At 51.3% G+C, this 27,199-nt stretch overlaps 2 protein-coding genes across 4 annotated transcripts in view; both read right to left on the bottom strand.

The window, feature by feature from the left end:
• The window catches only part of TRIM14 (tripartite motif containing 14), a 43,811-nt gene extending 42,261 nt beyond the window's left edge, over nt 1-1,550 (bottom strand). For 2 of the 3 annotated variants that reach the window (XM_030920091.1, XM_010357634.2), the window contains exon 1: nt 1,138-1,550. In XM_030920091.1, the coding sequence (XP_030775951.1) occupies nt 1,138-1,344 (207 nt within the window). In that variant the 5' untranslated portion in view covers nt 1,345-1,550. The remainder of the gene's footprint in view (nt 1-1,137) is intronic. The other variant, XM_030920092.1, reaches the window with a different exon arrangement.
• A 4,273-nt stretch (nt 1,551-5,823) lies between these two features.
• CORO2A (coronin 2A) overlaps nt 5,824-27,199 on the bottom strand; it is a 68,294-nt gene continuing 46,918 nt past the window's right edge. The window contains exons 3-12 of the mRNA XM_030920096.1: nt 19,181-19,297; nt 16,112-16,261; nt 14,347-14,526; nt 13,489-13,605; nt 12,302-12,406; nt 11,152-11,248; nt 9,965-10,077; nt 9,534-9,624; nt 7,926-8,200; nt 5,824-6,267 (exon numbers count right to left, since the gene is read on the bottom strand). Coding sequence (XP_030775956.1) covers nt 6,136-6,267; nt 7,926-8,200; nt 9,534-9,624; nt 9,965-10,077; nt 11,152-11,248; nt 12,302-12,406; nt 13,489-13,605; nt 14,347-14,526; nt 16,112-16,261; nt 19,181-19,297 — 1,377 coding nt within the window. The 3' untranslated portion in view covers nt 5,824-6,135. The remainder of the gene's footprint in view (nt 6,268-7,925; nt 8,201-9,533; nt 9,625-9,964; nt 10,078-11,151; nt 11,249-12,301; nt 12,407-13,488; nt 13,606-14,346; nt 14,527-16,111; nt 16,262-19,180; nt 19,298-27,199) is intronic.

Below are 27,199 nucleotides of genomic sequence, written 5' to 3' on the forward strand. Positions count from 1 at the left end.
GAGACTCTTCAGCCAGGTCTGTGGAAAGCAGCCTTGTTAGTTCTGAATAGGTTTTTCAAGCAGCCATTATTATAATTACAGCCATTTCATATGCTAAAAAAAGGAAGGGTCTGGTGGCAGGGACAGGTCTTGAGCCCACGACTCCACTGGATTGTCCCCCATGATCCCCTTTTCACCTTGGAGTTCCAAGGTTGTCACAATGTGGTAGTCTGGAGTCATGCAGTACCAGGGAAAAGCCCAAGATGAGGCCGAGTTAATCACAGAGACTTCTCAGAGAGGGAAGTGGTAGGATCAACATCTGTCAGACAGGAGGGCCTACTGCGCCCAGGCTTCATGAAACCCAGAGAGAGGGAAGGATTTGAGAGGAGCCACAGAACAAGTCAGCTGGAAAGCTGGAGCAGGAGCCCAAAGCCCCTGGGCACTGTTAGGATTATACATGGGTGAGGGTTCTATGGTGACAATGGCTCTACTGGGGGCATCTGGCTAATGGAGTCCTGGGTTCAAGGCCTGACCCTGCCTCCAGAGCCTTCCTCTTGTGGCCTATAAAATGGCTGTAAAAATAATGGCTCACCCAAGGCTGCCGTGAGTAGGAATGGGAGTGTCTGCGTGGCCGGGGAGGGGAGAGGAGGTAGGTAGTGACAGCTGAGGCTGCTCCAAGGGCAATCAGCTGTCCTCAACTCAAGGTTCACAGGCCCTTTCTGTGGACTGCAGATTGAGTAAACCCAAGATGTCTGTGTGGCTTTCTTAGCTACATAGGGCTGTTGATTAAGAGGGAGAGTTTGCACCTCTGTTAACTGGAAGGCAGACTATCTTCCAGCCCAATAGCAGTGTGGTAGACCAGCCATGGTGAACACGGTCAAGGACATCTGGGTACCAGCCTGGGCTCCCAACCTCTCACTCCTAAACCCACCTTTTCTGAAGCTCAACTGATGGCTTTGGCTTGCCTTTGCCCTTCCTTGGGTCTCAGTCTGCCCCTCTGAACTTTCGGTCGACCGCTTAGACGCCCTCTGGGGCACCTTTGGTTTTCAGGTTGTAACCCGCCACTGGCCACGGTCAGGCACCTCCCCTCCTCAGCCGTTATGCCTGGACTGGCTCCCCCAACTCCCGCGCGGCGAACCCCGTCCACACCGTCCCCACCTGCACGTGCACCGCCGCCTCCAGCGCCAGGCCCACCGGGTGGCCACGGTGCGCGCCCAGCACCGGGCAAAGCGCGCACACACAGCGTTGGCAGCGGCGACAGAAGAGCTCAGCTACGCGGTCGCCATGCTCCGGGCAGCGCCAGCCGCATCCCTCGACAAGCTCCGACCCCCCAGGGGTCCGGCTGCTGGCCGCCGTGCCCGCCATTCATCTCCGCCACCTGCGGCTCCCCGGGGCACGTGGCGGGTCTCCCACGGGAAACCGAAACCTCGGCCGTGGGCGGGGCGGCTCCAGGTCGGCCGGCGGGCGGCTGGGAGGATGACGGTCTGCAGGGGGCATCCTACGACCAGCAGGGTGCTCCCTCTGCCCGCCCAGGCCAGGAGGTGGCCTCAGCAGAAATGGGAGGCTCCTAAGGAGCCAGCCGGAAGAGGGTGGGCCTCCTGCTTAATGACGCTGGTCCAGTAACGCCCAGAAAACTGCAGCCCTGATGATGGGACCAAAGTTGGCTGGACCTTCCAGGGGTGCTCCTCTCACTTTCCCTTGATCCTCTCTTGCCCTTTTCCCGGGAAAGATAATCATTCCCACAACTATAAGAAACATAGTCAAGCTCAAATAACGACACAGAGATTCTCCAATTGAGTTTATTTCGGACTCAGCAGAAGGATTGCAATTCGGGAATAAATGTGCCATGGCACCCAAGGGGTAGGGGCGCGGAGTACGCAGGGAGGCAAAGGAAAGCAGAGGCTTTTAAAAGCAAAAGGAGGAGGATTGCATACATTGTTTTAAAATAATGATACTTGATTACAAGAATTAATACGGGTGGCTTTAATCCAAAAGTTGAACAGGCAGTTGCTGGGCAGATGTCCTCATATCGTGGCTTTTGTGCAAGGCTGTGGTTCTTTGTGCAAGGCTGCAGTTTGGTGGAATCTCTTGCAATAATAATTCCTGTTACCAGGCAAATCGTTGGTGAGGGCCCCCCACTTCATGGCCTCCCAGCACCGTTTAGTTATTTTGTTTGAGACAGGGTCTGGCTCTGTTGCCCAGGCTGAAGTGCAGTAGTGCGATCAAAGCTCGCTGCAGCCTCTAACTGCTGGGCTCAAGTGATCTTCCCACCTCATTCTCTGGAGTAGCTGGGACTACAGGAGCACCATTTAGTTTGGTTTTGACGTAAGTGACCCTGTTTTGGTACTGACAACTTTCACACACACACCCCCACCCCAAATTCCAGTTGCCCCCAGGCTCAAGTCTCCAATCCCACTTTTAAAGCCCTTGGCTCTTTCTTAAGATCCTTGGTCCCCGCCCTGCCTATGCTCCACCCTTTGCTTTTTCAAGACTGGAGGACATGCAGTTTACCCTGCTTGGAACATTCTTCTTTCCAAATGCCCTTTGCCCTGAGTATTCCAACTTATCCTGCAGATTTCTACCTTACTATCTTTGCCTCCAGGAAACCTTCCCTGCTTCTCCTTCCAGAACAGCCTAGGTTTCCCCTATCCTGGCCCTCCCCATTACCCCAACCATGACTGAAAACTGGAGAGGGCAAAGACTGTCTGTTCTGCCTGTTTTCCAGCTTGGTATCTGACTCCAACAGTAGATAGTTAATTGGTATTTGTGGAACAAATCAAGACAAGTGAAAGCTCCTTGTAGTAAAATGGCCAGATGTTTATTATTTTGTGACATTATTTCCATTGCACATTCCACATCTATTTATTTTCACTTTATTATTATTATTTTTCACAAAGGTACAAGGAATTTCAGAAACAACATTAAAACAAGCATTCAAACTGTTTCAGGCACGGTTTCAATTAAAAGCATAGATTTGATTTCGGACTTCCTGTTTCCTTCTCTGATACAATCTCAAGTTTTGTTCCAGGAAGCACAATTGCGGTAGCGTTAAGATGGATGCCCACCAAAGCTCACCTCCTAATGCTGTCCTCATTCTCAGAAAGTTCCTGAGTCAACAGAAAGGGGACGCCCGGGGTATGGAATAAGGAGATGAGGGCATGCTCTGCCAACTGGCTGGGCCCTGAATGTGCTGGGCGAGTTCCACTACCTCAGCTCAAGAACATAAACAAAAACGTAATTTAAAAAACAGATAGTTTAAAAAAATATCTGATAAAAATTACCTATCCCTCTCCCTTGCTGTGAAATAATTTAAATAATTTATTCTAGATGTAAAAATTAAAAAAAAAGTTTGTTCAAAGATACCTGTGTCCTGTTTTTAAGTGTGCAGTCTGGGTCCTTTGGGGTGGAGAGAGCTGGCCAAGGAATGGCGCTGTGCAGAGGCATACCGGGAAGCTCTCTGAATGCAACCCCACCTCTACCGCTTGGCAGTCAGTGACCTTGGCATGATGTTTCTTCACTTCTCTGAGGCTAGGTCTTTGATTCTGAACATGGGGATTGGAATACCTGCCTAACCTGTGTTAGAATAGCATGTGTCAGTGAGTGGAGGTGGGAGGAGTTTGTAAACTGTGAAGTGCTAGCCACACAGGTGGGAAAGGTAAGCCTATCCTGTAGAGCTCTGCTGCCCTGGCAATGCCTGGGATTTGGCCTTCTGTTCTGGAGCACACTAAGGCAATCTTGGCTGGCGCATCAGACGGGAGTGAGCCCCAGGGACTGAGTAAATGGAGAATAAGACAAGGAACATGAGCATCTGGCCTGTGCAGACAGACAAGCAGAATAAACCATGGCTGAGGAAGGGGCATACAGGGGCACTGAACCCCCATTGTGCTGCAGCTGCGGTTCCCAGAGATGTTGAGGGAGGGCTTGGGACAACACTTCTAGACTTAAGGAGCCACCAGCCAGGACTTAAGAGATCTGGCTTGAGTCCCAGCTCCTGTCTGGAGCTTGCTGTCCTCTTCATCTTGAAATAGGTACACACGCAGTCTTCCATCCTCACTGTACTGCAGATCACCTGTGGAGCATATATGAACATACAGGCCCTACTCTGGAGATTCAGCTTCAGTTGGTCTGGAATGTGGCCAGGGCATCTGTAGTTCCTGCATGCTCCCAAGCGGATTCTAATGTACACAGCTTGGGTTGAAACCTACCAGGCTGGGTGGCCTCCTGCAGTCCCCATCTCAGCTCCAGAATCTAATCGCCCTGTGCAATGGAGATCATCTGCCCCTCCTTGGTAAGGATGGACCAATTTCACTTCTAATCATTCCCAGTCTCTTGGTGGACTATTGTATTGACCACTGAACTTTAGAGTAGGGCTCAGAACACAGATTCACTTAGGAGGGACAAATAAAAGCTTTCAGGCTAGAAGGGAACTTTGGGACCATCTGGTCCTACTTCTTTACCTCATAGAGTCATTTCAGAAGTCCTCCTGGTTAGGTGGCCAGAGGCTCTACTGGCATGCCTCCAGGGATGGGGGCCCCCTACCTCCTGGGGGACTCTTCTGTTAACTAGGGCTGAAATCTGCCCACATCATCCTGCAGGAGGCAGGCTGTGTACCTGAGGGCCTTGGTGGTGGCAGTCAGCAGTCATGGGCACAGCTCTGAAGTCTGCGTCCCTCCATAAGGGACAGCATCTACCCACATCAGGCTGGTTTCTGGTTGGAAAGGTTGGTTTGGACCTCCTGCCTGTGTTGTAGAATTGGGTTGAATGTTCCTGGCTCCTTGCCAGTGTCTGTTAGTTTCTGCAGCAAACCCAGATCACCCCATAGGTAGTTTTCCCTTAGATCAAGGTTTCAGGTGGCAGATCCTGCAGACAGCAGCTTGTTCCAGGGTACCCCTTGTTCAGACGAAGAAACTGAGACCAGAGAGGGCAGGACTTGCAAGAGGTCACTGAGTAAGCTGGGGCACAGTTGAGGCCAGAAGCAACAGATTTCTACTCTGTGGGCTGAGAACTGCATCAGACCCAAAACAACAAAAAGACAGACCCAGAAAAGCAGGATCTCAGCCCAGCCCTGCCATGAAACAAATATCACCTGCCTCTCTCTGGGCCTTAGTTTCCTCACCTGTAAAATGAGGAACTTGGGTCAAATCACTAGTTTTCAAACTTCTAAAAAATTTTTTTTTTACTAGCAGAATTGTTTTTCATATTAGCCCAACATATAAACTAAAATAAAAGGGAGCTATCTGTTTGGAACACAGTGTGGGGAAGGGAGACACAGCCTTCCTACTTAGTCTCCCCCTATTCTTTTTTTTTTTTTTTTTTTTTTTTTTTTGAGATATCGAGTCTTGCTCTGTCACCCAGGCTGTAGTGCAGTCCACAATCTTGGCTCACTGCACCCTCTGCCTCCCAGGTTCAAGCAATTCTCCTATCTCAGCCTCCTGAGTAGCTGGGATTACAGACACCTGCCATCACGGCTGGCTAATTTTTTCTTTCTTTCTTTTTTTTTTTTTTGAGACGGAGTCTCACTCTGTTGCCCAGGCTGGAGTGAAGTGGCATGATCTTGGTTCACTGCAACCTCCGCCTCCCAGGCTCAAGCGGTTCTCCTGCCTCAGCCTCTCAAGTAGCTGGGTTTACAGGCATGCACCACCACACCCAGCTAATTTTTGTATTTTTAGTAGAGATAGGGTTACACCATGTTGGCCAGGCTGGTCTTGAACTCCTGACCTCAGAAGATCCGCCCATCTTGGCCTCCCAAAGTGCTGGCATTACAGGCATGAGCCACTGTGTCTGGCCCAGTCTTCCCCTATTCTCTGAACCACAGTTTGAAAATCACAGACAGGTCAACCTAGGTCCTTCCAGCTCTAGTTTTCTACTGTGTTCCTTCCTCTTGAGAAGTTACAGCTCATCATGGACCCTTAATAACAGAATTCAACAGAAGGCATCATCTGAAAACAAAGTCAATTCAGAAACTGTTGTTGCAAGAAGGCAAATAGAAAAACGGCACCATGTCCCACTGGAATCTCTTTCAGCGATGGAGAGTTTTGTTTTCTGGTAAAAAATATAGAAATAGTGGTTGTTCTTGGGGGGACTTGTGGTTTGGTTCTAAACCTCCCCACGGAGCCGAGTGGTGTCCCTGAGGGTGAGGAGGGCAGAAGTCTCTGCTCAGAGCTGCTCTGAGCCCATCCGCAAGTTTTTGATCTCCAGTTCCAACTGTTTGGCCTGGACCTCTCGCTGGGTCAACAGCTCCCGGAGCCTTCGGATCTCCTCCTGTTGCCGGTAGAACATCTGCAGCAACTGGGGAAGAAAGATTGGAAGGCAGGATCACCAGGGTGTCAGAACACCAGCTGAAAGCTAAACCACTATCCCTCTTTGACTCAGAAATGTGGAGGTGGTTACATTAACATGGCTGAGGGCTGATGAGGCTGTCACTGCATAGATCTTTTACAAACACCTTGTTTTCTTCACCCCGTAAATGAAATTCAAGAAGACTGGCATGTTTCAGATGTATTTTGCCTCCAGAGATCCTCCATGAAATAGAGGAAAGGATGCCTGGCTCTGAAGTCTGGGGATTGGTGTTTTTGCCACCACTGAACTGTGTGACCTTGGGTAAGTTATTTACCCACTCTGAGCTTCCATTACTTTCTCTGGGAAATGGGGTCAAAAAACTGCCCTCATCATTATCATAATTGTTGCCGCTGTGCAGAATGGGTGTTAGATGTTTAGTGATGCCCTAAGGGCCTTCGTTATCCACTGGAACGTTTTGACACCCCTATAAGGGTGGCAGTGCCAGTGTCCCCACTGTACCACTGTGGAAACGGCAGCTTAGAGACATTCAGTCTCTGGGTCTGAGACCCTAAATTAGTACTCAGCAGAGCCAGGATCAGAATCCATCTGTGAGATGCCAGGCTCTGTGTTCTTAGCCACTTCAGACTGACTTCCAGGGCTGTTGAGAGAATTCAATCACATGCTATATCAAAGTGCCTACCCCAGGATCTGCCACACAGTAGGCACTGAACAAATACGGACTTTGAAAGCACAGAGAATCCTATAATGTCAGAACTGGAAAAACTTTGATACCCACCAGGTCAAACCCTCTTCATTTTACAGATGGTTTCCCACCATCTTTCTTTCTTTCGTTTTTTTGAGACGGAGTCTCACTCTGTTGCCCAGGATGGAGTGCAGTGGTGTGATCCTGGCTCACTGCAGCCTCTGCCTCCTGGGTTCAAGGGATTCTCCTGCCTCAGCCTCCAGAGTAGCTGGGATTACAGGCACGCACCATCATACCCAGCTAACTTTTGTATTTTTAGTAGAGACAGGGTTTCACCATGTTGGCCAGGCTGGTCTCAAACTTCTGGCCTCAAGTGATCCACTCACCTTGGCCTTCCAAAGTGCTGGGGTTACAGGTGTGAGCCACTGCACCTGGTCCCCACCATCTTTTTTTTTTTTTTTTTTTAAGATGGAGTCTTGCTCTGTTGCCCAGGCTGGAGTGCAGTGGCATGATCTTGGCTCACTGCAACCTCCAGCCACCTCCCGGTTTCAAGCCATTCTCCAGCCTTAGTCTCCCGAGTAGCTGGGACTACAGGTGCGTGCCACCACGCCCGACTAATTGTTATATTTTTAGTAGAGATAGGGTTTCACTATGTTGGCCAGGCTGGTCTCGAACTCCTGACCTCATGATCTGCCCGCCTTGGCCTCCCAAAGTGCTGGGATTACAGGCGTAAGCCCCCGTGCCTGGCCTCCCACCATCTTTATCTATGCCCATTATTTTGGCATAAGACGGAGCTCACTGCCTGTTTGTTGAATGAATTAACAAAATGAGTCAAGCAACCAGGCCAGGCCAAACAGATGGTTATTCTTCTCATGCCTCATTTTCTTCCTTCTTCTCAGCCTGGATCTGCTGCCCTCCACCCCAGCTGCCCCATGTGAAAGGCCCACCCTGTTCTCCTTCACACCTCATTTTCTGTCTTTGGTGGGGGGCATTCGAAAACATCAAAGCCATTTGTCAGCCAGGATTTCTTCTCCTCCAGCCTGTGCTCTGCTGCCCATCTTGGCGTCTTCTCCTCCAACAGGGAGGAAGACCTCCAGCCATCTTCTGCAGCTAGCTTTTCTGTCTGGTTCAAGAGCCGGGGTGAGGCTGGGGCCATGGAATGGAAGACAGGTCTCTCTGCAGGCAGTGGGTGGGGTCTCAGCAGCTCAGAGCCAGGCCTAAGTGACACCAGGATTGGGTCTGGAAGGGAAGCAGAGCTGTGTGAGGACTGGGTGCCCATGGGCAGATGGGCATATAGGGCACCAGTGACATAGGCAGCATGCAGAGATACTCAGAGCCATGCAGACCCATGCAACAGGTGTGGGAAATACAGCTACATGTGGACAGGCACAAAGCCACAGAGCAGGGCTAACAGACACAAATACCCACAAGCGCCACCCTCGAAGTGAAGCTTGTTTTGTAGGAACAGCACGGTGCCTGCACTGGAGCAGCCCCCAAACACTTCAAGCTCACGTGAGACCTTGCCCTTGCTTTGTAAGGACAGTCCCACCCACACTGCACCTGCCGTCTACCAAGTCCATTAGTTCTCTCACCACCTCCAAGAAGCAGGGGAGGCTGGCATCATGGCTACAGATGAGGAAACTGAGGCCCAGGGAGCAAAACCTACTTAAGGTTATCCAGAACTAGGACTTGGCACTGGTCCCCGTCCCCCAAAGCAGAGGCTCTTCCAGTACACCAGGAGGCTCACTCAGCCACTGGGGTGGGGGTGAAGGAAGTTTGGGGGGTTGGAAGGGAGAGGGAGCGGCTGCTTCCGCTGGGCTGCCCTCATGTTGGCAGGAGTGGGAGAGTGGCTCAGGACAGGCAGAGCAGGCAGAGGGACCTGGGTGGGTGGGGGTTGCTGCCTGGAGGACTTCCTGGGTCAAGAAGAATCGAAAAAGGCCAGGCACGGTGGCTCACGCCTGTAATCCCAACACTTCCCGAGGCAGGTGGAGCACTTGAGGTCAAGAGTTTGAGACCAGCCTGACCAACATGGCGAAACTCCATCTCTACTAAAAATACAAAAAATTAGCTGGGCACGGTGGCACGTGCCTGTAGTCCCAGCTACTCAGGAGGCTGAGGCATGAGAATCACTTGAATGCAGGGGTGGGGTGGAGGTTGCAGTGAGCTGAGATTGTACCACTGCAGTCCAGCCTGGGCAACAAAGCGAGACTCTGTCTCCAAAAAAAAAAAAAAAAGAAAAAAAAAAAAAGAATTGCAGAGCTAGGGGTGGGGAATGGGGATGGGGAGTCTGGCTGAGGTGGTCCAGGCACCCCGCATAGCCCCAGAGTGTAAAGAAGCTTTCCATGGGGCAAAGTCCCTTGAGCTGGAGTTTCCTGAGCCCTCGGGTCAAGCCCCCTGATTTCCCGGACCTGTATGTGACCATGCTACCCACTGCGGACTGAAGGTCAAGGGCATGGCCTCTGAGGTTATGAGAGAATAAAAATCCAGGCCCAACGCCTCTCAGGTGCTTGGGGCCACTGGGCACTCCATGTTCCTGCCACTTTTGTCTGGGCCTCTCCTCTGTCTTCCTCACCTTGATTCATCCCGCTGAGCCACTCCTGGGCCGTCAGGGAGGGCTGGGCCCCTGCTGTTGGAGGGTATATGTCCTCTTGGTAGGATTCTGACTGCAGGAGAAATCCAGACAGTGAGGAGGGTGGTAGGGTAGGCTGCTCAGATGGGAAGAGCCCTTAGAGCTGCAGGCTCTCCCCAACCCCTGCTGAATTGAGGAAACCGAGGCCCAGAGAACAAAGGGACTTGCCCGAGGTCACGCAGCGGCTCAAGAACAGAGGTGGGCCAAGACCCAGGATTCCTGACGCCCACTGATGTCACCCTGGCTGTGAGAAAGTTCGCTCTGTGGTTGCCCCATGAATGTGGACTCCATGCTCTGGTACCGGACAGCCCTGGATCTGTCTTCTCCAGGACAGGTTCCCCACCTCCCTCCCACGCGGTCCCCACTGCCCTTACCCGCCGGGGCACAATCATGGAGATGGGCTCGATGAGGCTTTTGGTTGTGATCAGCTTGTAGAAGCGGAAGATCTCGCAGGAGGACACGTCAAGTCCTCTCTTTGGCATGACACCTGCAGGCAGTCAGGGAGGGCCAAGAGGTTCTGGCTGGGCTGGGGCCACAGTGCAAGGGCCAAAGCCAGGATGCACACCTGGACCTGAACAGAGGCCAGCCTCCTCCCAGAAAAGAGCTCAGGGACAAATACCTACACTGGACTGGGCCCTATGCTGGGAAACAGAGTTGAATTAATCAGACTCTTCACCTTCAAATATTTAAATTATTTTAGCTAAACTATTTTTTCTTTCTGAGACAGGGTCTCACTCTGTTGCCCAGGCTGGAGTCCAGTGGCACGATCATAGCTCACTGCAGCCTCACACTCCTGGGCTCAAGCGATCCTCCTGCCTTAGCCTCCCAAGTAGCTGGGACCACAGGCATGAACCTCAATTTTTTTATTTATCTGTAGAGACAGGAGTCTGACTTTGTTGCCCAGGCTAGCCTCGAATTCCTAGGCTCAAGAGATCCTCCAGCCTCGGCCTCCTAAAGTGATGGATTAGCTGAACTTTCATAGGCAGTTTGCTCTGCTTAAGGGTCTCCATCTCCATCCCCACAGCTCCTGTGACCCAAATGCTCTCAATCAAACTACTCCAGATTCCTTTTGAGTAGGGTTAGCATGGTGCATCTTTCTCCAGTCCTTTACTTTTCATCTAGCCATGTCTTTATGTTTAAAGTGGGTTTCTTGTAGATTACAGAAATATAGCTGGGTTTTTATCCTCAGACACACTTAGAAAGGAGCTGAGGACTGCTTCCTGGAGGCTCTTTTAGGTCAGCCCTTTCCATCTCTGCTCTTGTTGCAACTGCTTAACCTTGACCTAGAACACATCCCTCTCTCCCCTGCTGGGCTCTGCTTCCTCTTTCAGTTCCTCCAATGTTGCCTCCTCTGAGAAGCCTTCCTCAACTTCCTCCTTTGTGCTGCTGCCCACCTCAAGTACAGCCCCCGTAAGTCAGAGTGTTGCTATGCTGTTTCTCCTCCCATCTGACTCATCCCTGTCTCCCCAGACCCAGCACTGAAGCTCTGACCCTGATTCTCCTTCCTCGGTCTCCCGAAGTGCTGGGATTACAGGCATGAACTTCAGTGTCCCTCACTCACCGATCCCCTTCTGTGGGTTATAGGAGCGGTACTCAGTCAGGTAGCTCAGGTGAGGCTTGTCGGCGCTCACCTCGTAGTAGCGAATGTTGCCATCTCCCTGAGGAGGAGGAGGAAGGGGAGGGTGAGATTCAGAGCTGGATCTCATCAGCTCATCAGCAACCCAGCAATGCAGCAAAAACCTGGCTTTTTTTTTGATGATGGGCAAACCCATCTCACTCAAGGGAACACCAGGAAACCGGGGGCCCTGTCACCAAGGCAGTAGGGTGATGGGGGGGATCTTCATCTTATTTTATATTTTGTCTTATTTTTTTGAGACAGGGTCTCACTTTATGGCCCAGGTTGGAGAGCAGTAGTGCAATCACAGCTCACTGCAACCTCCTGGGCTCAAGCCATCTTCTCGCCTCAGCCTCCCAAGTAGCTGGTACCACAGGTGTGTGCCCACGCCTGGCTAATTTTTTATTTTTTCATTTTCGTAGAGATGGGGTCTCACTATGCTGCCCAGGCTGGTCTTGAACTCCTGGGCTCAACTGATTCTCCCACCTTGGCCTCCCAAAGTGCTGGAATTATAGGCATGAGCTACTGTGCTGGGCCCAGGCCCTTATTTTAAAATTCAGTCCTCCCCCACCATGACCCAAAGCCCACCCTTGTTCCTCTAAGACAGAAGCTCTGGGAAGACAAGTCCAAATCCCGCTCCTATCTGAGAGCAGCAGCAAAGGTCAGAACTGGGGTGGCCTCAGAGATCATCCAGAAGGTCTTACCATGGGGGACATTTCTGGTTGTCATAATGACTTGGATGGAGGGGGAGAGATGCTGTTCTTGGCATTGGTGGGCAGGAGCCAGGGCTGCCAGATATGGGATAGTCCTACCCAGTGGAGACCTGTTCTGCCCCCAGTTCAGCAGATGCCGCTGCTGAGAAACACCAATGGTCTCCCCATATCTGGGCCTGCAGTTGGGAAGGGACAAGCTCAAGGTGTCCAGCCAGAGCCCTGGCTCCAGGTGTTCTTAGGGGGCCAGGAGGGTGGGAGGGCTTCCTTTTCACAGGGGACGAGTGGCCTGCCCATCCCTGCCCCGTGCTCCCAACAGCCCCAGGTTGCTGTCTGCCCCTGTCTCAGGGGTCCAGGCAGTCACCTCCCTCCCGTGCCAAGCCGACCTTCCCCACCACGTAGAGCATGCTGGTGTCTGCGTCATAGAAGGGGAACAGCACGCCCGAGGAGCCGTCCAGGTCCTCCTCCAACAGAGGCACAGAGAGGTCATCCTGCAGGGGAAGGGGAGGCAGGGAAGGCCTGGGTCACTCCTGGGGGCCCTCAGTGGTGCTCCCAGAGATAAGAATTCCTGCCATGGTGCTCTGGGCGAGAGTGTGTGTGTCAGAGAAAAAGTGAGATTTTTTTCTATGTGTGTGCTGGGGGAAGATGTCTCTGGTTCTTGGGTTCCAATGTGTGGGCTACTCTCTGGTGGAGATGACATCTTAAAGGCACTAAAATGCTGCTGCCACCTATTTTGTGAGCTCTCTGCCCTTAACAAATCACTTTTTTTTTTTTTTTTGAGACAAGGTCTAACTCTGTCACCCAGGCTGGAGTGCAGTGGTGCGATCACAGCTCACTGCAGCCTCAAACTCTTTGGCTCAAGCGATCCGACGTGCACCACTGCACCCAGCTGATTTTCTGCAGAGATGGGGGTCTTGCTGTGTAGCTCAGGCTGGTCTCGAATTCCTGGCCTCAAGCGATCCTCCCACCATGGCCTTCCAAAGTGCAGGGATTACATGCACGTACCACCATGCCTGGCCATAACAAATCACTTTTGACACACCTGATCTCATTCCAATCTTCCCCTACCTGTTTTTTAAAATTTATTTTAATAGATGAAGGAGACTCAGAGAGAAAGTGTGATTTGTCAATCTTTGAAACTCCTGTCAAATGCTCCCTCAAAACACTACCGCCAGCTTGGCCCTCACCTCGCCCCACCCCACCCTCAGCTGTCCTGATGAAATCTCCCCATACCTGTTAGTACCACATTTGCTCCAGGTGCCCCCTCTGCCCAGATGGCCCTCTCCTTCTCCCTTCCTCCTAGTCGTGGTCCCAGACTCAGCTACCTCTCCTCCTCTAGCCCAGGGCATCCCCTGGATCCTGACCCATCTCCCTAGAGTGGCAAGATGCACAGGGTCTGGGTTCACCCGGGGCTATCGGCATCTCCCTGCTAGTCATCCCCAGATCCCCGGCACCTGGCAGTCTACACTAAATGTGTGAGACATAAATGGGTGTCTGAATGAATGCATGCATGAATGAATGACACTGGCTCTCAGCTGAGGGGTGATGGTGAGGGATGGGGTGCAGCCCTCACCTGGTCCCACAGGGCCACCTGCCGGTTGTTCCATCGGGATGTGCCCGTGGACATCAGCTTCTTCAGATTCCCCAGAAACAGCACCTTGCTGGCCCGGTGCCCTTTGTAGTTGGCCTCCTGGAGGGACATGTGCAGTTGGTATTGGAGAAACGCTGGAGGGGATTTCAGGGGGCAGCTAGGGTTTCTGGTCTCCCTGCTTTGCTTATGCTGCCGCTCTACCTGGAAGGCCTCCCTTTCTCGCCCCAGCTCTGCCTGGAGATTCTTCCAGGGGCACCACCTGGATCCCTGTCATCCACATGGAGTCTCTCCCAGCTATCTTTGTTAAGAGTTATTTTTCTGAGCAAGAACAGAAGCAAACTTCTGCTCAGCTCCCTGTTTTTGCTGAAAAAGTATCAGGCACCCCTACAAGGGTGGGCACTGCCACCTGGACTGTCTTATCTAATCCTCAGAGAGGAAGGACTAACAGCCCATTGTTGCAAATGAGAAAACAGAGGTCCAGAGCAGGAAGTGCTTGCCCAAGGCTGCACAGTGGCTAAACAGTGGTATGGTCGGCTCTCCTGACCCCCTGGCCAGAGCTGAGGCACGCCAACAAGCTTTGGAGTCAGACAAGGTTCAGATTCCAGCTCTCCATGTGGGTAAAGTCATTTCATCTCTCAAGGGCCTCAGTTTTCACACCTACAAAATGGAAAGGGCATATCCCACCTTCCAGCAATCCCGAGAGGACACACGGGGATGCTGCCTGTGAAGGCGTGGCCCAGACGCTCACAGCATCACTGTCCTGTTCTCTGAAGCCTCCCCCTGTCCCCACTCTGCCCCTTGCTCCTCTGAGCCTGAGCCAGTCCCTGACCCAGCACTGACCTGGAGGACGGTGCCTGCTCGGGGGTCGATAACCCGAATCTTGCGGTCTTTGCAGGTGGTGGCCAGCAGGCTGCCGTTGGTGTTGAAGGACATGGAGAGGATCACATCTTGGTGACAGCTAATTGTCCTCATGGGGCTTGTGATGACAGACTCCTTTGTATCCAGGTTCCAGATCATCACCTGCATGGCAGAGAGCCAACTCTGAGCACAGGGGCCACCCCGCCCCTGGCCCCCACAGTCACACACTGGCCAGGATGCAGTGAAATACAGTATCCCCGGGAGGGTGGCGCAGCTGGCAGCCTGGCCAAGAAGCCTCGGTGGGAGGATGATGTGCAGGCTGAAGCTGCTTGTCGCAGGAGGGGGAATCTCAGGGCCAGGCTGTCTAGTGGTGAAAGGAAAACGCCACCCGCCTCTGAGCAACAAAACATCCATGCTGGGAGGACCCCAGGGAACCAGCTAATCCAGGCGGTTTCAGTTATTAGCAACAGTTTGCGCCTCCCACACACCAACAGGGCTGTATGTTTAGCTGCACAGGCTGTGCATGCAGAGCTCCAGGGCAATCCATTCCTATAGCCTAGGACGTGATTAGTGCCCCTTGAAGTTGTGTATAGAACAACCAGCACAAACACATGCAGCAGCTCTGCAGACACCCTGTACAAACAGATGAGAAAGCACTTCTGATCGGAAGAGTAAGGGCCCAGGTTCCCTCAGTGCTCCCCACAACCATTTTAGTTATTTATTTTTGAGACAGGGTTGCCCAGGCTGCAGTGCAGTAGCATATCATGGCTCACTGTAGCATCAACCTCCTGGGCTCAAGTGATCCTCCCACCTCAGCCTCCTGAGTAGCTGGGACTACTGGCACATGCTATCACACCTGGCTAATTTTTTCCATTTTTTTGTAGAGACAGGGTCTCACTATGTTGGCTGGTCTCAAACTTTTGGGCTCAAGTGACCCTCCCACCTCAGCCTCTCAAACTGTTGAGATTACAGGTGTGAGCCACCATGTTCGGCCCCCACCTTCCTTTTATCCATCACAGAGGGTCCCGAGGTGCCTCTGTAAATCCCTGTAGTGTCAAAAGGAAAGAACTGAAAGGCCATAGCTATGGTGCCACCAATTCCATTTGTGTACAGATTGGGAAACTGAGGCCTAGAGAAGTCAAGGCACTTTCCCAGGCTATACTGCAGGTCAGAGACTGAGTCGGAAGAGAATCGAGGTCTCCTGTACTGTGGGTCCCAATCTACAAAGCCTACCACCTGCATGCTTGGTTGTCAGTGGAGCAGGGTGAGGGGAATGATTTGCTGGGCAGTGCCATCCCATCCCCTCCAGGCAAGCTGTAATGAGTTGAACAGGGTCCCCTGAAAACTCACGTCCACCTAGAACCTCAGAATGTGACCTTATTTGGAAATGGGGTCTTCACAGCTGAAATTAGCTAAGATGAGATCATAATGGATTAGGTGGGCCCTAGATCCAATGACAGGTGCTCTCCTCTTCCTATAAGGAAGACGGACACACAGAGAGAAGGCCGTGTGAAGACAGAAGCAGAGCCTGGAGTGACGCAGCTATCAGCCAAGGATGCCTGGAGCCACCAGAAGCTGGGAGAGGCACAGAAGGATTCTTCCCTAGGGCATCTGGAGGGAGCTGGCTCTCCCAAAACCTTGGTTTTCGATCTCTGGTCTCCAGAATTGTGACAGAATAAATTTCTGTTGTATTCCAGTTCATGGGAATTTGTAGGGGCTGCCCCAGAAGAAGAACACCCAGACTCACCTTGTAGTCATAGCCCGCACTGAAGAGGATGTTGGCGGCCGTGGGGTGCCACTCCACCAGGCCCACTCTGCGCGCGTGGCCCACGAGCTCCTTCCTGCAGGCCGTGAGGTTCCTGGTCAGCAGCTGCTTGGGGATGCTCCAGATCTTAATCTGGCAGGGGAGACATGGCCCAAGGGAGCATCAGCCAGGGCACCTTGGCACCATCACCAGCCTAAGCCACAGATCTGGCAGTGACCAGCAGAAGGACCAAGGGAGCTCTCTCCATAGTCACCTCCCACTCAGTGGCTATGGGCACTGAGGGGCAGTGGAGAGGCAGCTGAGGGTCCTCAGAGGGACAGGGGCTTCCCCAAGCTCCTCCAGCCCGAGCAGGGGTCAGCGCTGACCAGGGATGAGTCTAGGCCTCCAAATCTGCCCTTGAGAGATCTTTGTCACCCTGCTGGCCTGAGGTGGTGGGCAGGTGGCTGGGTTTCAGGCCTCCTAAGCTAGGATATCCCCCACAGTACAGTGTTCTACATGCTTCTTGTCCCAAAGGCCCAGGATAGAGCCTCAAATGCCAGGATGAAGGGTTTAGGCTGCATCCTCAGGGCACTAGGGAGCCAGAGAGGTCTCTGGAGCAGGGCAGGGACAAACTTCTTGCTTTGCAGGTGCAACCCTGGATGGCCTGCAAGAGGAAACTCTGAAGGTCAGAAGGCTGGACTGGATGGGGTCAGAGGCCTGTATTTCATGGTGAGGGCCTGAGGAGAGGCACTGGGACTTCCTTCCAGAGTAGTGTTGTCTGAAGATGGAGGGGGCTGCCATGGTGGAGAGTAAGCTCCCTGTCACGGAGGCATACAAATGGAGTACAAGGCAAGCCTGGGATGCTGCTGACTTGACCTTCCTTATTGGTTCTGCAAGGTTCTCTGGCCCCTAGTTGATTTTACACACTGTTTCCCTTAGAGTTATACAGGTTTTTCAGGTAGACGACTTTGCTTTCAATTCAGCAAATATTTATTTCCTGGTCATCTTGGATTTAAAACCAGGAAGCCAACCCCACAAAAGTAGTGCCAGGTTCCAGATACTTCAGTTTGGTGAGGGCTCTCACTACATAGAACCCCAGGAGGAAGACACATTGTGAACAGGTGTGTTTGGAAGATGCAGGTACCACCCACAACACTGAAGCAGAGAAGACTCCCCAGTGCTAGAGGAGCAACGGTGCCCTCCAGGCCCTGAACGCAGGGAGGAACAGGAATGAATTCACTCCATAAATTCACTGTGGGCATAGCTTCGGGGAGAAAAGCCCCTTCCTTCTTCAGTCTCCCAACAGTTATGTCCTGCCCTGGGGCATCGGGGAAGGGACAGTGGCAGGCAATGAGGCTAGCAAGAGATTTAATAAAGATCTTGATGGGAGACTTCAAAGCAGTTCTGAAAAGGCAGGTATTACAAAAGTGGGGACAGTTTCAGACATCTGACATCCTGCCAGAGGCCCTGTACTCCCTAGGGACAGGGCCAATTCTCACAGGACCTGACTGTCCCTTTGGTAAAATCACCTCGGCAGACACTGTCCTTTACGTTCCTCAGCATCTGCTATATGGAAACCGACACAAATCCTCTTTGAATTTTCTGCTTTCCTTTCCTGATGAACTGGTCTGCTTCTTTTGATCTAACTGAAGGTTTTGCAATACATTCTATTGCCCATTTTGCCTTGGCTGCCAGGTAGCTCTTAGCTAAGCTAGGAGCTTGGCTGCTGCAACCCCTCTTAGCCATCATTTCTAGTATTTCCTCACTTTCTCCATCTGTGGCTGCTGCTCTTTAAAGATGTGTCACGGCACATTGGAAACAGAATGGGCTCTGGAATCAGGCCTCAGTCTGGCTCTGCCTCCCACAGGCTGTGAAACATTAGGCACGTTGCTGTACCTCTCTGATCCTCAGCTTCTCCATTAGAAAAATGTCCTATCTTGTGGGGTTGCTGGGGAGACTGTGAGACAATGAGTATGGTGACAGTGAGGAATACAGTGGCTCACAATAAATGGTGATAACAACTTTTATCTTTATTTTAATCATCTGATCATATCTGTGAATTATTATTATTATTATTATTATTATTGAGACGGGGTCTCGCTCTGCCGCCCAGGCTGGAGTGCAGTGGCGCGATCTCAGCTCACTGCAAGCTCCGCCTCCTGGGTTCACGCCGTTCTCCTGCCTCAGCCTCCCGGGTAGCTGGGACTACAGGTGCCTGCCACTACGCCCGGCTAATTTTTTTGTATTTTTAGTACAGACGGGCTTTCACTGTGTTAGCCAGGATGATCTCCATCTCCTGACCTTGTGATCCACCCACCTCGGCCTCCCAAAGTGCTGGGATTATAGGCGTGAGCCACCGCGCCCGGCCGTATCTGTGATTTTTAATTTTTTAGTAGAGACAGGGTCTCACTATGTTGCCTAGGCTGGTCTCCAACTCCTGGCCTTAAGTGATTCTCCCACCTCAACCTCCCAAAGTGCTGGGATTACAGGTGTGAGCCACTGAACCTGGCACATCTGTGGTTCTTTTTAGAAGTGGGTACAAAATGAACTATAAATAAGTAACACTGCACATTGTTGGGGTAGGGATGATAACCCTGGTACAGAACACAGGCTCAAAAAAGTGAGTGAGACTGAAGCTGCTGGAATGGTTTTAGTGTCCACATTCATCCAAGGCCCTCACAGCCTTTTACAGCTCGCTTCTTCACTGTGGGATTAAGTGGAACATCTTTTCTGATCACCAGAAAAATGCCTCTTGTAGCCTTTTATAGCCCCCCAAAAGGATAGGCTTTCCCATCGGAATATACGTTTTCACTGGGCTTTATTAGCTGGGTGGAGCTATTATGCCCATTTTATAGGTGGGGAACTAAGGCCCATAGAGAGGAGGGGTGGTGCCCCTAGTCCTACAGCACCTAGAATGTCTCCTCCTCTACCTAACATAACACCTCCCCACACAGTGACCTCAACTCCGCGATGGAGTCAGGGGCACCAGAGCCAAGAACAGGTACCGTTCCACCCCACCCACCCCAATCCCACTCTTCAGGAAGGGGAAGCCCCTCAGCGGCTGACACTCACTGTGGCGTCTTCAGAACAGGAGGCGATCTCAAAATCATCAAAAGGGTTCCACTTGACGTCCAGAACGTTCCCTCTGTGCCCGCAGACCTTTGGGTAGTGGGGGTCCAACTTCCCTGTCTGCAAGACAGTGCCCAGGAGGGTTGGGGAGGAAGTGGATTCCACATTAGCATCTGGACAGTCACGTAATCAGTCAGCAACCAGTCAACAGGAACATGTAAGGGACAGAGCTGGGTGTGAATCTAGGCCTTACTACTTATTCCCTGTGTGATCCAGGGGAGTTACTTCCTTCTCTGAGCTCTGGTGTCCTCCTCAGTAAAAGGGAGCAATCACAGGTATTTCACAGGTTGGTGTGAGGATCATGGGAGGGAGGTCTGGCACTGTGGCTAGCACATGGCAGATGTTCAATAAAAGGGCATTTCCCCACATACACTGCTGGCGGGCATGTAAAATGGTGTAGCTCTTTTGGAAAATAGTCTGGCAGTTCCTCAAAAGGTTAAACAGTTCCCACATGACCCAGCAATTCCACTCCTAGGTCTATCCCCACGGAAAATGAAAAGATAAGTCTATAAGAAACTGGTTCACCTAATCCCAGCACTTTGGGAGGCCAAGGTGGGTGGATCACCTGTGGTCAGGAGTTCGAGACCAGCCTGGCCAACATGGTGAAACCCTGTCTCTACCAAAAATATAAAAATTAGCCAGGCATGGTGGCGTGCACCTGTAATCCCAGCTACTCGGGAGGCTGAGGCAGAAGAATCACTTGAACCTGGGAGGCAGAGGTTGCAGTGAGCTGTGATTGCGCCACTGCACTCCAGCCTGGGTAACAAGAGTGAAACTATGTCTCAAAAAAAAAAAAAAAGAAAGAAAAGAAAAGAAAAGAAACTGGTTCACCAATGTTCACAACAGTATTCTTCATAATATCAAAAAGTGGAAACAACCCAAATGCCCATCAAGTGAAGGATGGACACACAAAATGCAGTACATTCATGCAGCGGAATACCACTGTCCCCAAAAAGAGGAATGAAGTACTGGTCCCTGCTACAGCATGGATGAACCTGGAAAACACTAGAAGAAGAGGCCAGGCACAAAAGGCCACACGTTGTGTGATTCCACTTAGATGATGTTCCAGATGTGGTTTCATTACCTGAGCACATTAATGCATCCCCCTGGTACCTGGTATCTGGAACCCTAAGTAATGCATATGAAAAATGCAGAACAATACATTCATGGAGACAGAAGGCAGATTCCGGTTGCCTCAGGCTTGGGAAAAGGGGCAATAGGGAGTGACTGCTAATGGGTGAGGGGTGTCTTTTTGGAGTGATGAAATGATTTTGAAATTAGGAAGTGGTGACAGTTTATTCACAGTATATTCACAGCCTTGTGAATATACTAAGATCCACTGAACTGTACACTTAAAAATGGTGAATTTTCCAACATGGCAACATGGCAAAATCCTGTCTCTACAAAAAATAAAAAAATTAGGCCTGGTATGGTGTTTCACGGCTGTAATCCCAGCACTTTGGGAGGCCGAGGTGGGTGGATCCAGAGGCTGAGGCAGAAGAATCACTTGAACCTGCGAGGCAGAGGTTGCGGTGCGCTGAGATCGTGCCACTGCACTCCAGCCTGGGCAAAAGAGTGAGACTTCCGTCTCAAAAATAAATACATAAATAAAGAGCCAGGCATGGTGTTGCATGGCTGTAGTCCCAGCTACTTGGAGGGCTGAGGTGGGAGCATTGCTTGAGCCTGGGAGGTCGAGGCTGCAGTGAGCTGTGATTGTGCCCCTGCACTCCAGCCTGGGCAGCAGAAGGGGACCCTGTCTTAAACAAAATACAAAAAACCAAAAATGGTGAATTTTCTGGCATGTGAATTCTATCTCAATTACATAGAAGGGTCTTTTCCTTCATTTTCCCCTTTCCTGATGAGAATTCCTATATAGATGCTGGGAGGGACATACAGGTCCCCCAGCCCATGCCACAAAGCCCTGAAGCTATTTCCAACTCCACCAACAGACTTGGATTTCTTGAGGTCATAGAGAAACCACACCAGTTCATTCACAGAACCCTGGACTGGCAGCGACCAGTCCATTCATTTTGCATATCACATTGCATGGCCCTGGCAGAAGAGGGACCAGGACCCAGGCCCTCGGCTTGCCAATGCAGCCCACATCCACCATCTAGTCCCAGGTTCTTCAGCTACCCACCAGAATGCTCTCCCAACCATTTTTATATCTAAGTGAAAGAGACAGCTGAGAAGAAAACTGGCCAACATCCATCCATCCCACAAATATTCCCGAGGTGCCCAGGGCACAGGTACTGTGGAGGGGCTGATTGCAAGGTGAACACACAACATAGTCCTTGACTTTGCAGAATCAATAGTCTCAGGATTTTTTCTAGAGGGACTTTCAAGAACAAGGTGGACTCAGGGAACACCCAACCTTCTCTTCCTCCATCACCTCCCCATCTGTGTAGAGAGAACACTGTACTTTTTTTTTTTTTTAAAGAGACAGGGTCTCGCTCTGTTTCCCAGGCTGAGTGCAATGGTGCAATCACGATTCACTGTAGCCTGGAACTCGGGGTAAAACAATCTTCCTGCCTCACCCTCCCAAGTTCCACGCTAGAACTACAGGCGTGCCACAAAGTTCAGCTAATTTTTAAAATTATTTGTAGAGATGGGGTCTTGCTATGTTGCCCAGGCTGGTCTCAAACTCCTGGTCTCAAACAATCTTCCCACCTTGCCCTCCTAAAGTGTGGGATTATAGGTATGGGCCACCATGCCTGGCCTATACATACATTTTAGTAGCTCTGCAAACAGAGGAGGTGGTCCTGTGCCTCCCTCTGGAAATACTCTGGCTAATCCAGCTCTCTCCCCTCAGGAAAAAGTGATCAGACACCTCCCCCTAGACTGGATCCCCTACTGGAGGGGACAACGCTATAAAGGACATTATTTAACAAATCTGAACAAGAACGGTAGATTAAAGTATTATCACAACATTAAACTTATAGAAGTTGATAATGTACTAGGGTAATGTAAGAGAATATTTGTATTTTTAGGAAACAGAAGTATTTAGGGATAAAGGGCTAAAATGGATGTAACTTACCCTCAAATGGTTCTGAAAACAAAAAATTGTACACACACCTACACATTCACAGGGAGAAAGAGAACCAAAAAAAGGGAAAGAATGTGGACTGTGTCCTTCGTTTGTGATGTACATGGAGGGAGGTGAAAATTTTCTTTCTTTCAAGCGGTCTCTGCCTCCTTCACAGCAGGACAGAGGAGAGAGGTACATGCTTCCTGCCCTGCCCTGGCAGGGCGGTACCTGGAGCTAGGGTCTTGGAAGGACACTGCACCTACAGGCTCTGGCCCAGGTCTCCACGGGACCAACGCTTAAGCCACTAACCATTCTTTTTTTTCCTTTTTTTGATATGGAGTCTCATCTTGTTGCTCAGGCTGGGGTGTGGTGGTGCGATCTCAGCTCACTGCAACTTCCACCTCTCAGGTTCAAGCAATTCTCCCTGCCTCAGCCTCCTGAGTAGCCGGGATTACAGGTGTGCGCCACCACGCCCAGCTAATTTTTGTATTTTTTAGTAGAGACGGGGTTTCGCCCTGTTGGCCAGGCTGGTCTTGAATTCCTGACCTCAGGTGATCTGCCCGCCTTGGCCTCTCAAAGTGCTGGGATTACAAGCTTGAGCCACTGCGCCCAGCTGCCAGTGACCTCTTGCTTAGCCTCCAGGACATCCTGTACACTGTCCTCAAGGTGAGTTTTCGAAAATTAAAACCTGAGTGTGTTGTGCACCTGCTCAAAATTTGCAAGCCTCTTTTTCCTCATCTGTAAAATGTGAATGAATAATAATCTCTTCCTTGCAGGATTGTTGAGAGTTAAATGAGATACTATGCATGAAGAGCCCAACAGTCAGATGTTACTATAAATGCTCAGCAACAGAAGCTCTTATTATATGTATACGTACGTATATTTGTATGTCAAAACTGAAAAAAAAAAAACTAAAAGGAATGAGCCAAAATGTTAATCATGGTTATATCTAGACGGTGGAATAAATGGCTGGCTTTAATATCGTTGTCTTTTTTTTAGCTATGTAAATTTTGCAATTTAAAAAGGTGTTTAAAAACAAAAATACAGATTTTCTGAAAAAATTGGTCCATCCAGGATTAGCCAAAAACTTCTGTTATAAAACTGTAGTTCCTGAAGGGCTCTAGAGACCAGGAATGGAGCCCACAGCTGCACTGCCTTATCCCGCACCTGTGGCAGGCATCTCAAATGGATCCCAGCACCCTCTCTTGGACCGCAGACTTGGGGAAACCCAGCAAACCTGGGTGACCCTTCGCAGTCACCCAGGGTCACTGCGAAGGTGAGGGGCAGAGCTGGGCTTGAGCCCAGGCCTTTGGCCCCCCAAGTGTAAGCCTGGTGCTGTACTTCCTGTGCTCTGGGGGAGCACCAGTGCTCTGTGAGTCCATGCCCTGGTCTCCTTCCTGCACACAGCCTTTCCTTTCTCTTGGATCGTTTCCTGGGTCGAAGGCCAAGAGCAGTACTGTGTCTTTGACTGTGGGGCACTGATTGCTCTCAGGGCTTTTATCTCTAGACTCTGGCCCACGGCCATGCCCTAATTTCTGCAGTGTGGTTTCTCAAGAAAAGCCAGAAGAGCTGATTGTCAGGCTGCCCTCGGGCTAACGGGAGGCAAACTGCCCAGGAGCCTCATTCAGACCCACACCTCCCGCCTCCCACAGACTCCGGGAAGGTGCCTTAGGGTTAGGCGTGGCTGAGGGCCTAGCCCTAGACAGCTTCTCTTCCTTCTCAGCCTTCTCTTCCTTCTCAGCTGATGAGGGAAGGTGCTGGATCACACCCCAGCCCACCCCACCCCTCCTCTCTGCCCCACCTCTCCTGCCCTGCCTTGGGTTGGCAGATTGCTCTGCTTCTAAAAGGGTTTTACGTTGAGGACCACAGGCAGGAGCAGACATTAGCCAGCCTGGTGGGCTATTGACTGAGCTGCTAAAAGCCTGTCAGGGGCATTTATCATCAGGAGGCCATTTCCACCTTCTGCCCATTAGACCAGCACTCAGCCAGAAATAGGCTTCTGATGGATGGGGTGTACAAGCTCTAAATCAGGGGAGACACACCTGCTCCCCTCACAGACCCCACAGAACCCTAGCTTGGGCTGCTCTGCCTGGAGAGGCACCATCTCCAAGTCTCCAAGGGGTTGCCCTGGGGCAGAGGGGGAAGACAGGACAGAAGGACCCAGGAGAAGCCAGGCAGGTGGGGGACCGGATTGGGGACGCTCTAGGGCAGACCTCCGTTGCCAGAAAGGCAGACGTCGTGAGGCCACTGTCACAACCGTCAGCACTCAAGGGAGCAGCTGTTTCTACAACAGCATCATAGTCACGACCTCAAATGAGCATCCCAACAGCTCAGGGTGGAGACTGGGAGACAGGGGTGGCAGGATGGGCAGAGGGAGGACACACAACGTAGCAGAGGTGAAGCGGGCAGGCAGACGCCGGCTTCCAGGGGTGGAATCCCTGCCACATCGCTTACCACGGTGCGGCCTTGGGCAAGTGACCTCAGTTCTCTATGCCTCAGTTTCCTTGTCTACAAAATGACAACAGTAGTAGCACCTCATTCACAGTAAAGCACTGAAGACAGGGCCCGGTACTTGCTAAGCGTACGTGCTCAGTATATTAGCCAGGAGAAGCTCGTCACAGTTCATTACCATTACCCAGTTTCATTGTTGCTCGGTATGTTTCAGGGGCCAGGGGATATACTCCCTGAGGGGGCAAACTGTTCTGCTGGGGGACTCCCATCCTTTCCTACACAGCAGTGTCTCCAGGCATGCCCTCCGTGAATGAACTGGTGGCTTGATTGTTTTCCTACTGGTGAACGCAGGCAGCTGGATCAGACATGTTCCCATGTCTATAAGAAATAGGTTTTAAAATGCTTTTTGACTGGGCACAGTGGCTCATGTCTGTAATTTCAGCACTTTGGGAGTCCAAGGCAGATTGCTTGAGGCCAGGAGTTCAAGAGCAGCCTGGGCAACAGGCCCCATCTCTACAAAAATTACAAAAATTAGTCCAGCGTAGGGATGTACACCTGTGGTCCCAACTACTCGGGATGCTGAGGCAGGAGGATCACTTGAGCCTGGGAGTTCCAGCCTACAGTGAGCCATGATCATGCCACTGCACTCCAGCCTGGGCAACAGAGTGAGATCCTGTCTCAAAGAAAGAAAAAAAAAAGCTTTTCTTTAGAAACCATAAGCTAGGGAGTCATATATGTGCCAGGCCCAGTGCCAGGTGCTTTGATCATATTATTTGATTTACCTCCCAACCACCCCAGGACATAGTACAAGAATTCCCCATTTACAAGCGCAGAGGGCTGGGGCTCAGAGAGGTTGACAATCATGTACTAAGGACAGCAGAGCCAGGACTGGGAATGTTTCCTCTTATGGCCTGGTCTGCTCTTGCTGTCCTCACACCATGGTTATCATCAAGGACCCATTCCTTGAGTATGTTCTTTTCCAGGCTGGACAAGCTCCTAGAACTGGAAGAGACTTCCAAAACATCAGACTAGCCCACACCCTGTCTTTCTAGAAGGGGAATTTGTGTGGATGGAACAGATATGTGCTATGGAAGGCTCTGAGGTTCCAAACAGTTGGCTAGGACAGGGCATAGAGGGCTTTGATGAGATAGGCAGAGCCTTATCTATAGGCAACAGGGAGCCCTGGGAGGCATCTAAGCAGCTGAGTGATGTGGACACACATCAGCTTGAGAAGGGTCAGTTGGCCTTGGTTGTTTGTTTGTTTGTTTTTTGAGACAGTCTTGCTCTGTCGCTCAGGCTGGAATGCAATGGTGCGATCTTGGTTTACTGCAACCTCTGCCTCCCAGGTTCAAGTGATTCTCCTGCTTCAGCCTCCCAGGTAGCTGGGACTACAGGCATGTGCCACCACACCTACCTGATTTTTTATTTTTGGTAAAGACCGGGTTTCGCTGTGTTGGCCAGGCTAGTCTCGAATGCCTGACCTCAAGTGATCTGCCTTGGCCTCCCAAAGTGCTGGGATTACGGGTGTGAGCCACTGAGTGTGGCCTGTTTTTGTTTTTGTTTTTTTTCTTTTTCTTAAATAGAGATGGGTTGTGACTATGTTGTCCAGGCTAGTCTCACATTGCTGATCTTAAGTGATCTTCCCGTCTTGGCCTCCCAAAGTGCCAGGATTACAGGTGTAAGGCACTGTGCTGGCTAAGGCTGGCCTTGAAGAGCATGGCAGTGAAGTGCCTTTCCCAGGCACCTGAAGGCCACGGTGTCCATTACGCCCTCAGGCCCACGTCCCCTCTGGCCTGTCTACTCCCAGCAGGGTTCCAGGGCTGACCCCCAGGGACTCTGCCTGCTCTTGCTTTCATTCCTCCCCACCCTCCACACCTCACAGCAAAGTCCACCTTCTTCACCCCCTCCCTGGAGTGACTCTGCGGCAGGCTGGGCCCCAGGTTCAGGAGCACAGTCCTGGCCTCTCCCCAGCCTTCCCCTGCTGCCTTTGTTTCCCTGGGTACCGTCCCTGGTTGCCAAGGCTGCAGGTTGCGAAACTCACCTCCAGCCTCCCTCTAACCAGTTCACCCTGGGTCACAACAGGCAAGAGGGAGGGACCCTGTCTGCAGTGTCACTCCCTCTGGGACATCTGAAACTGCCTGGGGCAGCCCAGCCCCTCTGAGAAGGACTTCCTGGACTCTGTGGCAAGGCCAGACATCTCCCGATCTCAATGCAATATATGTACTTCATTAAATCATTAGCTAGCTTGTCCCTTCCTTGTTCTCACATCACTCGCCTACTGATACCTCTCTGCCTGGCACGGAATATAATCCTGGTAATGAGTAGAAGCTGATGCAAATCAGCACCAAACCTCAGGAGCCGCAGGTCAGTGAAGTGAGAGCAAGGCCGCAAGGCCACACCCAGGTCTCGGCTCCCATTCGGGTCCTGGACACACTGCACAGGATCCTCTGGGAAGTCATCTTCCTGAGCCTCAGCGACCTCAT

Source organism: Rhinopithecus roxellana, chromosome 16 (genome assembly GCF_007565055.1).
Source record: "Rhinopithecus roxellana isolate Shanxi Qingling chromosome 16, ASM756505v1, whole genome shotgun sequence".
Lineage (NCBI taxonomy): Eukaryota > Metazoa > Chordata > Mammalia > Primates > Cercopithecidae > Rhinopithecus > Rhinopithecus roxellana.